The sequence below is a fragment of the Gadus macrocephalus genome, chromosome 20 (assembly GCF_031168955.1).
Source record: "Gadus macrocephalus chromosome 20, ASM3116895v1".
Lineage (NCBI taxonomy): Eukaryota > Metazoa > Chordata > Actinopteri > Gadiformes > Gadidae > Gadus > Gadus macrocephalus.
Window position 1 is genome coordinate 22,676,472 of NC_082401.1, and position 10,385 is coordinate 22,686,856.

At 45.2% G+C, this 10,385-nt stretch overlaps 1 protein-coding gene across 1 annotated transcript; it reads left to right on the forward strand.

Annotated features, from left to right (window-relative positions):
- Window positions 1-4,525: 4,525 nt before the first annotated feature.
- Window positions 4,526-10,237, forward strand: LOC132449059 (interleukin-1 receptor type 2). Its single transcript, XM_060040649.1, has 10 exons — window positions 4,526-4,684; window positions 5,873-5,957; window positions 6,415-6,673; window positions 6,888-7,059; window positions 7,352-7,517; window positions 7,729-7,830; window positions 8,099-8,158; window positions 8,454-8,589; window positions 8,920-9,068; window positions 9,576-10,237. Exons 1-10 carry the CDS (start codon window positions 4,616-4,618, stop codon window positions 9,713-9,715), a joined length of 1,338 nt encoding a protein of 445 aa, XP_059896632.1. The 5' UTR covers window positions 4,526-4,615; the 3' UTR covers window positions 9,716-10,237.
- The last annotated feature ends 148 nt before the right edge of the window (window positions 10,238-10,385 follow it).

Consider the following 10,385-nt stretch of genomic DNA (forward strand, 5'->3'; position numbering starts at 1 on the left):
TGTTCTTTGCGTCTGTGCGCTCTGGCGGCTCCAGTCAGGTGTACTTCATGACCCTGGGACGCACAAACCTGCTCAGCTGGTAGGAGGCCCCGCCCCCTCCTGACCACGCCCCTTACACCGCCACCAACACTGGATCCCACAGCCCAGCGTCTCCGGACACCCCGGGTACACAGATAAACAAACAAATGAACTAACAACCAACAGAAGGACGTCGTCCACAGGCTGGGGGGGGTCGCCTGACCCCCAGGTGGGCGGTGTTTGGACCCCCCCCCAGATATAGAGGAAGATAATAACCAACACTGACACGGAAGGAAAAAATGAATATTAAATGTGAATACTCAAGGTTTTTTTTCCACTAGTTTGTTTTTATTTGCTTTTGCGGGAAGCGGGAGGGAAGGAGGGACAGCGTCGAGTTCCCATGGCAACGGGAGGAGGCTCGACCACTCGTCAAAGTACCGTTACTATGACTACCTTCTCCACCCCTGAAGCCTCGCCCAGTTTACTCCCTGGCTTCACCCCCCCCCCCCCTCCTCCCGTATGGATGCGGTTTGGGGGGCAGAGTCTGTATGTAAATGTATCTTATTTAGTTCCAATGACTGTTGACCTGATTGTCCGCGTGTTCACGGCGGCCAATCAGAGAAGGGGGGAGGGGAACATTTGGCGAGCACGGGAGCCAATGAATGAGCTTGGGGGGGCCCCCAGGTTGTCACGGCGACAGCAGTGTAGGAGGGGCCCATTGAAGATTTACTGTAAGTGTGCTAGTATGTAACGGGGACTAACTATAGGTATGTATGTGTGTTGTTGGGTATTGTGTCATACAGCTGTAGCCAATCAGCGTCCAGAAAGAAAACGGAGATGTTGAAAGTGGAGTGGAGAATAGTATTTTTTTGAATGATTATAATGGATATTATTCCCTGGAGATAAGTGTAACTATGTGGAGTTAAACATGTCTTTTACCTTGTTTTTAAAGATTTACACGATTTAAAACGCGGTCCACTGTTTGCTTGCTTTTCGCCCGGCGACCCGCAAACAGGGAGATGGTTTGAATGGAGAAGGCCTCTGTTGGTTGTGGGTACGTTGCATAAACTATAGTGTCTATGTGTAATAAAAGATCATTAAACCTATCCCTCTCTCCTCTCTCATTTGAAAATGTCCACCCCTGACTGCCCTTCCTACTGCGGCACCCGAATGCCACTTCTGAGATCCCAGAAGTCTTCTCTGCTCAGCTCTCTCTTTCTGAACAGAGATCGTAGGTGTGTATCAACGCAAAGTTTTTTTCACTAACTCAAGTAGGGACGTGTGTCACGTGTTTAGCCAAAAGATGTTTAACTAACAGATGTTTACAAGATGTTCAGCATGTTTATTTAAGAGGAGCGGCGTGAGGAGCGGTTTGAGGTTGTGGTTCCTCAGCCAATCTCTCACTTTCTTTTCATCAACTGATCTAGCCACAGAACTCACATGATGTCATTAGTCAATAAGTCATGACCTCAAAGCAATTTTTAGCTACCAATATTGCAGTAATCAATGCCATCATATAATGTTAAAAACACTGAGCAAACAATAAGCTGCAAGAATGAGGCCTAAATTCTGTAAAATGGTAAGCCATCGAAACAAGAACATTGAAACATTAGTCATTGGCTTCTTTCTAAAGATACAATTTGGGCATATGCTGTCATGACACTTAAAACTGCAGACATTGAGGATCAATGGTGTAAGATTTCCCATGCTTGAATAACCTGGTCTCTCAGTTGCTGGAGGAAGAACTCATGCAGAACTGTGGAAACATGACACATGGAGATCAGTAAATGGCGCATGTTGTAAAAGGCAGGTTTTGCAAGGTGTGTTGTGTAACCTTGCGTCCGTACCTCACCATGTTTGATCCGGCTGGGTTTCGCCAGTTGACAAAAAATGTACAGCCTCTAGCTGCTAGCTCCACAGAGGATTTCAGTGTGTTGACCTCACAGAGATTTGACCGCCATTACCAAAGTTGGAAGATGGCACTAGTTAGCAGAGATAGACCACTCAGATTGAAGGAAGATAGCAGTGCCCATGCTTGTCAATCAGGCAATGTTGTGATGTGCAATTTGTCTTGCTCTGGGCAGCATGTACGCTGCAGCCCCTCGCACAGCTACCTCACGAACAACCTACGGCCTGCTTCGACCACCACATCGGGTTGACTGACAGATTTAACTTACATAGGCACAATTCCTTTTGGTGGTGGTATTTATATTTATGTATGTATATAAACTGTATAGTGTATACATTTCATGCATGGCTCCGGCTGTCTTCCGGAAGTTACAGGGCAATCGAGTGAGCCAGCATCCTTACACCCATTATCTCATCCAATAGGAAGGTTACCAGGTGTGTTGGCTCTGCCCCCTGATCACCTGTTACCTCGAAGACACTCCTTAAGACAGTGGCTCATCTGACTGCCTTAGGGCACTACAGCAGAGGATGACAAACCTTGCTGTCATCTGGCATTTAACTAGCAAGCCTGCATCTGGGCCTCTCTTCTCGGTCAATCTCCAGGACGGTAGGAGGGTTGCTATGAGCTAGTCTGAGTCTTTCTCACTGTGGCCTGCAGGAAATCAATGGGAGGAGGTTTTGCCTCAATCATTGCATGATCCCCTTATGATCTGATGGAACTGCTGTTCTATCTTTACAGAGTTCAGTTGAGGGTTGACTTTTATCTGACTCCAAACACCAACCCACTTGGGAGGATGCAGGTCTGTGTGGCAGCCGGTTTAGTCACTGCGGCACGCGACAGTGCACCTGTCTTCCCTGGGTTGTGTCAGAACAGAACAGCAGGGGATTTCGGAGATTTCACCGCAGTCCGCCCAGGGAACAGGCTGACAGGCAGCTCTCCACGTACACCGTGAACCATCCCTGCTGTTCCCCGGTGACGTGATGAACTAATGTCATTTAGACCTCAAGTTCGACAAACAGACCAGCTCACATTCATAATAGATTTTTAACTCAATACTTCCTTAAGAGGGTTTAGTTCCAGGAAGTGTTCAATGGTAGATCCTGCAACACATAACTATTCGCAAACACATGACATGACTGACCAAATAAACAGTGTCTTTACATGGAGTGGGGGTGAGCAACACAACAGAGGGGACTTTAAGGGGAGAACATCTGTAGGAACGTACAGCTGATTGGTCAAGCTTCACATTCACAAGTTTATACTCATGCCTGTGTGTGTGTTTGCTTGCACACCTGTGTGTGCGTGCGTGTGTATGCGTGTACGCATGCGTGTGTGTGTGTTTGTGTCTCTGAGAAGATGTGTGTTTGTGTGCATTTGTGAACACCACATGTGCCCGTGGTCTCCTGCTTAGGCAAACCTAAATATCCGACGCTGACATGAGCTATGAACACAAGACGTCTGTTTACCACTCACTGGAAGACGAAGTGTAAACACTGAGCTGTGATTCATTATCGTTTCTCTCCTCCAACAATCCCCAGCCATAAAAATGTCTAGCTTGTTGCAGTCTCCATTTATCCTCTGTACTAACCTATACCCCCCACTTCCCCCCTCACCCTACCTCTTGAGACGCCAATCCTTCTAAAGAGGATAGAGACAGACTTAGGTTAACAAACATTCATGAAGTCATCACACGAACGAATGCGTAGGTTGGTAGTGAGGGGTAGTTCTTGAGGTGGTCTGTGCAGGTGTTGTTGGATCGCTGGGGACTTTGACCTTAGAGTGTTGTCCCTCCACCACCTCTGCCCACGCTAGTGTCCACAGAACCCTAGAGCCAGGCTGTGCTGGATCCCAGCGGCAGGTCTGTACACAGTCCCTGACCCTGCTGTCGAATCCAAATAAACAAGCATTTGTGACACTCAAACAAATTGTTCTCGAGTCTTGTGAAATCTGGAACTGGAATCCCCCAAGGATAAGAAATGGTAAATAATAACAATCCTAAAAACTACTGATCACATGCTTATCTAGATGTGTTCTGTGTTGTAGCATTTCACCAGTTCAATGTTGATTACTTACATTCATGACTGCTTTCATTACCTTTGAAGTAATTACCTGTAGATGTCATAACATGTGTATGTGTCTTACCTGTAGATGTAATAACCCCTAATGTTTGATTATCTTTAGATGTCATTACCTCTGATGTCATTAATAGTGTAGATGTCTTTACCTGTAGATATCATTACCCTATGACATCATTACCTGTAGATGTCCTTACCCCCCATGCTGGAAATATATGTAGATGGCCTAAACAGTGTTGATATCATTACCTGTAAAATTCATTACCCCTATCACGTCATTAGGTGTATATCATTAATTGTAGATGCCATTAGCTCTGAAGATGTTATTATTGTTATCATTACCTCTGGGGTGTTCATTACCATCCTAGAGCCCTGTCCTCTAAATTAAGGAATTGCAATATATTAGCATTATGTGTGTTTCTGTCTATAGTTGTTTTATTTGCCATTATTAAAACTGCTATGCTTCGCTATAGCACAAAACATATTACATTACACTTCATATAATTGGGAAACATGAGAAGTTTTCTGTGTTGGGAGGGGAGGGAACCTTCAAAAGAGACCCAGTTCACCCTGCGTGGAGTGTCAGTCGCACCCGGAGACAGGACGTGACCACATGTTCCTCTTGACCCTCTCTCATCGTTCCCATCGCCCGTCCACTGCTGCCATGGTTACCTGTCAAACTGTAAGTATGCTGATGATACCGATGCTTGATGTGTGTGTGTGTGTGTGATAATTTTTATGTGGTCAAGATATCAACAAATAGCACGTGTAGATACTTATAAAACTGTTTGCAAAAAATCGGATGTGTGAAAAAGTTTTTTAATTTAATTTATTATTGATTTTCTGTTTTAATTTAATCATAATTTTAATTTTGAATAATGAATAATCTTTGAATCATTCAGAATGTCAGCCTGAGTAACAGTTTATGGTATGGATAATTAATTATCATCAAACCCCAACATGCTCTTGAGTTTTGATCATATGATCCTATAGGTGATTATGAGTCATGAGGCTCGTGATTGGCTAGTGGGCTTTTTCTTGTGAATGGGGATACCGTGGGTTGTTTGAGTCATCTCTCCAAGTCCTGGAGAGATTGTACAGGGACACTGTCCGCTACATCCCCTTTAAAAGGTCACAGTGTAGGCAGCTGAGTCTGCAGGTCTATCTGCAATCGAGAAAACAGAAGTGAGAACAACAGAGAATCAAAACATACAATAAGCCCAGTGTAAAACGGCCTGCAAGACTGCTGTCCCTAAAATTATCCTTGGAAAATCCATGATTATTTTAATACTTTAAACATATAACATGCATCTGCTTGACTAGGTTGCTTGAGGTACTTGTAGTTAACTTGAGGTACTTTTAGTTAACTTTTATTTCTAAATACAAATGTGATAGATGCCAATTTGATTTGCCGGAGGGTCAAACTGCACCATGTGTTTTTAAAATGTGGTCCTCTTGCCATCATAGTGGAATAGTTCTGCTCTAAGACCGAACTTCTGCTAGTGCCATACTTGTGACCTCTCACACACAATAGATTCACCCACGCCTAACCTAGTCAGCTCTGCCGCCTGCATGGCGAGTAGTAAATGAGGGGAGGGGCCGGGATGTCCACACTTTATTACAGTCGATACCTATGATGTCACATGTAACTTATGCTCAGGGACTAAGAGTGTGTCATCCTCTGGGGTTCGCGTCTCACGTCATCCAGCAGAAATGGTATTCGGTCTTAACTGGTAGAAATATAGATGATAACATCTCTGATAAGAAGAAATGATAATTACCTGGCACCTGACACATGTTTAACTCTGTAGTGGGCGTATTATGGAATGTGGTTGGTGGTGTTTATTGTGGTTTTGTTTTCCTGATACAGAATTTGTTGGTGCGCCTGGCGTTGATTGGGGCTGTGTTCTTCTTCTGGGGTGTTGAAGGAAAACTCCCTGACCTCCCAATGAGTGGCATGTATTTTATTTTACTGTTTATGATTTTTATTTGATGTTCATATTTATTCTGCTTTCTATTCTATTATCAAAAATTATAACAGAAACAATTTATACCAGAATCAATAAAGAAATATGAAATTGTATCTGTGTTCATATTCAAGATATAATACACATCTATAATATACATCTACTTATTCTTCTTGCTGTTGTCTTAAGGTGTGGAAGTGCTCATTGATTGAAATGGGTGCGGATTGAACACAGGTTCAGGCTTGAGCTTTGACGGGAAACAGACTTAAATAATTCCAAGCTATCTGGAGAGCTTACTGACAAGGGTTCGGTAACTTAGTAGAAGGAAAATAACAAGGAAGCTAATAGCTTCCACTGTGAGCTCTTTAGCTACCATCGAGCAACAGTGTTCCAGAGGGCCTAAAAAAGCCCATGTGAAAGTAAACTCTGACTTTTGAACCCCCAGACGGGTGTTTCCGCGTGACGCCAGAGGTGCCACTCTACAGGCGGGAGGGCGAGGCGGTGGTCCTGGCCTGGGGCTTCCTGGGCCGAGTCCTGCAGGTACGCAACTTTGCCTCGCTGAACTCCACCTACCTGATCACCAAGGGCAACACAACGGGAAGTGTGGCCGAGGGGAGTGAGAGCCGTGTCCGGCAGAACGGCAGGAGGCTTTGGCTCCTCCCATCACAGAGCTCAGACTCCGGAGAGTACACCTGCTACTACAGGTGAGACGTCTGGTTGGCTACTTACGTGGACTAGCTATATTATTCCAAGACTTTAACTGCCTGCTCTGTAAATTGAACTTGTATTGTATCCGTCTCGTGTGTGGAATGTTTCTTTGTAACTTTGTCCTGTGTCGATAACGTGTATGAGACGTTTTCAGAGGCACCAGTCGCAAATGGCCCTAAAGAAAACCTTGATCTCTCTCAATCTCCCCAGGACTCAGTCGGTGTGTGTGGCGGGGTCCATCTCTATCAAGGTGTTCCCCGAGGACTCGGTGGACGTGAGTAAGCTGTTGTACCCCCACCAGACCATCATGGGTCAGCCTGCCACCGTCTTCTGCCCTTCCATCAGCAGCTTCAAAACCATACAACACGTTCAGTGGTTCAAGGTGAGGCAGTGTGCATGTTAGTTTGACAGTGCACGAGTGTAGTTTTATCGTGCACGTGTGTACTTTGATAGTGCACCTGTGTAGGTGAATAGTGCTTTTGTGGAGTTTGATAGTGCACCTGTGCAGTTTATTAGTGCATGTGTGTAGTTTGACAGTGCACCTATATAGTTAAATAGTGCATTTTTGTAGTTTGATAGTGCAGGTGTTGTTGATAGAACCTCTTACCCGGCCAGTGTCAGCGCTTTGCTCTACCCAGGGAATAGAACCCTTGACTGATCTCATTAATGTTCAGGGTTCCAGTGCCAGTGCCCAGCGTCTTGAGTCAGCCTCCCAAGGCAAGGACCTCCAACTACCGACTGTGGGGACCTCTGAATTGGGCCTCTACACCTGCCTGCTCATGGTGCTCATCAACCAGTCCCAGTACACTGTGAGCAGGACCGTCCTGCTTCAGTCTGACGGTACTAACAACCACCAGCCACTAGGGGGAGTGGTTTACACATTTAAAAGGAAATTAGAGTTTTCCTTCAGCATATCAGATGATGATAAATGTATTATTAAATGTTTGTGTGTGTGTGTGTGTGTGTGTGTGTGTGTGTGTGTGTGTGTGTGTGTGTGTGTGTGTGTGTGTGTGTGTGTGTGTGTGTGTGTGTGTGTGTGTGTGTATTCCAGATCCCCTGATTCTGCCTTCAAGGACAACCACAGACCTTTCGGTGACCTCAGCGACCTCTAACCCCAGCGCCCATCCCAAAGACAGAGAGACTACAGTTGACAGTGAGAGAGTGCATAATGCAAACAAACTGTGCAACTATGTCCTGTTTATCACATGGCATGGCCAATTTCTAGCCAGGAGTTGCCGTCTTTGCCGTTATCTGTAGCATTCCCAGTATGTGCTCGCTGTGCACATTGTCTTAATGTCATGCAGACATCATGGGCGGATGACAACCTTTATGTCACGCTGACCCTCACGGACATGTGTAGGAATCAGGCTTCAAGCAGTAGGCTATGGTCTCTATAGTAACCTATATGTTGTTTGTTCCAGGACTGCCTCCCCCCGTCATCTCAGCTCCAGTCAACGGAACTGTCTATCATGCCGAACACGGTAAGAACAGACTGACAGACAGGTAGACAGGCTGACAGGATGACAGACAGCCTCACAGTCTGACAGTCAGGCAGAGGGAGATAGACAGGCTGAGAGGTAGCAGACAGGGTGAGGGAGATAGACAGGCTGAGAGGTAGCAGACGGGGCGAGGGGGAGACAGATAGACGTGGCACACTTACCTCAACATACCCTTCTTTTTTCTTTTTTGTTGTTACAGACAGACATATAGTTATACAGACAGACAGACAGAAGGACAGACAGGGAATGCTACATTGTTCTGTCATTTGATTTGCAGGCTCAGGACTTGAGTTGCGGTGTGAGGCGTGGGCTGGCTGTCAATCAACTGACTCAACTCTGGTCACATGGATGGTGGATGGCCAATCCGTTGACTCCTCATACCTCAATGGGCGGGCTCTGGAAGGTGGTAGGAGGTAAACATCAAAGCTTTTTCTTAAACATCAACTTAATAATGTCTATCTGTTGTCCTTCACTTAAGTAATTCCACATTCATTCTTACTATGAATGTGGAATGTGTATGAAAAGTGCTATATAAATAAAGTTGCCTTGCCTTGCCTTGCCTATATTATCCCCATTTACTTTAAAGACTTTATAGGTAACACTCTACAAACCTTATAACTTTCTATAAGCTTTACAACATCATCTTACCAGCTAGTATACATAGTTCTGTGTCTTCAAACCAACCGCCCTCTCTGACACCCCCACGGGCCCCACCCCCTATCCAATCCTTTCTCTGTTGCCAGGGTAACCCAGAGGATGACTGGCGAATGCCAGGTTGAGGTGAGGCTGGTCATCATCGCACTTACAAATAGGGACACGGAGGCGGAGTTTAAATGTGTCACTCACAATGAAGGCGGGACACGGGAAGTAGTTGTGCAGCTGAGGCTAGAAGGTGAGTCCTGTGTGTGAGTTATTTGTGTGAGTGTGTGTGTGTGTGTGTGTGTGTGTGTGTGTGTGTGTGTGTGTGTGTGTGTGTGTGTGTGTGTGTGTGTGTGTGTGTGTGTGTGTGTGTGAGTGTGTGTGTGTCTGTGTTTGGGGGTCTTCCTGTCTGTCTTTCTGTCTGTCTGTCTGCCTGTACTGAGTTTATTACCTAATTAAACCTAATCTCCATCTGCCCATTAATGATATATGTTTAAAAAAATTTTTTTGGATCTAAGATAATGCATAACACAATGTCACATGTCTACCTGTGTGTGTGTGTGTGTGTGTGTGTGTGTGTGTGTGTGTGTGTGTGTGTGTGTGTGTGTGTGTGTGTGTGTGTGTGTGTGTGTGTGTGTGTGTGCGTGCGTGCGTGCGTGCGTGCGTGCGTGCGTGCGTGCGTGTGTGTGTGTGTGTGTGTGTGTGTGTGTGTGCGTGCGTGCGTGCGTGCGTGTGTGTGTGTGTGTGTGTGTGTGTGCAGACACCCTGTCCACCTGGCCAGTGGTCGGGTCGGTGATCGCCGGCTGCTTCCTCTCAGTCGTCTCGGTCTTCCTCTACTTCCTGTTGAAACCACAACGCAAGGCCGACTACTTTCTGACCCGTCAGACAAGCGTCTGCTAACCACGCCCACAGAGACCACCTCCAACGAAGCCACGCCCATCAGGCCAAGGCTGCACTCCACAAGGCTATAGATTAAATTTGTGTTCGGATTCTATGGGAATTATCTGAACCGCAGGCTTATTATTTATCATGCTCATAAAACACTGTTGAAACACAGCCCGACTATCACTCTGGTATAGACTTGAATTAACTTGTTATGTGATGTTTCAGAAATGTCATAATTACAGCGCTCGTCCTACATTGTTGCTACAATTGTACAATATTCTTACCTCAATACAAAAATACAACATTCTGCTGTATTTATTTTTGTTTGACTTGTTTTTACCTCTCTGGACTGTTGTCTTTAATAGTGTTACTGGTCATCAACTGTTGCTCTAATGGTCATGGCCACCATGTTTCATGCTCACCAATCGTTATGTCGTGTTTTCTTACCCAAGAGGAAATTGCAATAGTAATGTTTCATATTTTTGATTTAGTCCATATACCCTCCTTCATCATATATTAAAAGTATACCTTCATGGATTTAGTGGCACGTACTTTTTTCAAGGTCAAAGGCAGTTGCAATGTTTCAGTGTGATACAGTCAGGAAAATTAGTTTTAATTTACGATGGTCTATGTATTAGCAGAAGATATTCTTATGTCTAATCCCCTTATTTTGGGTACTTCTACG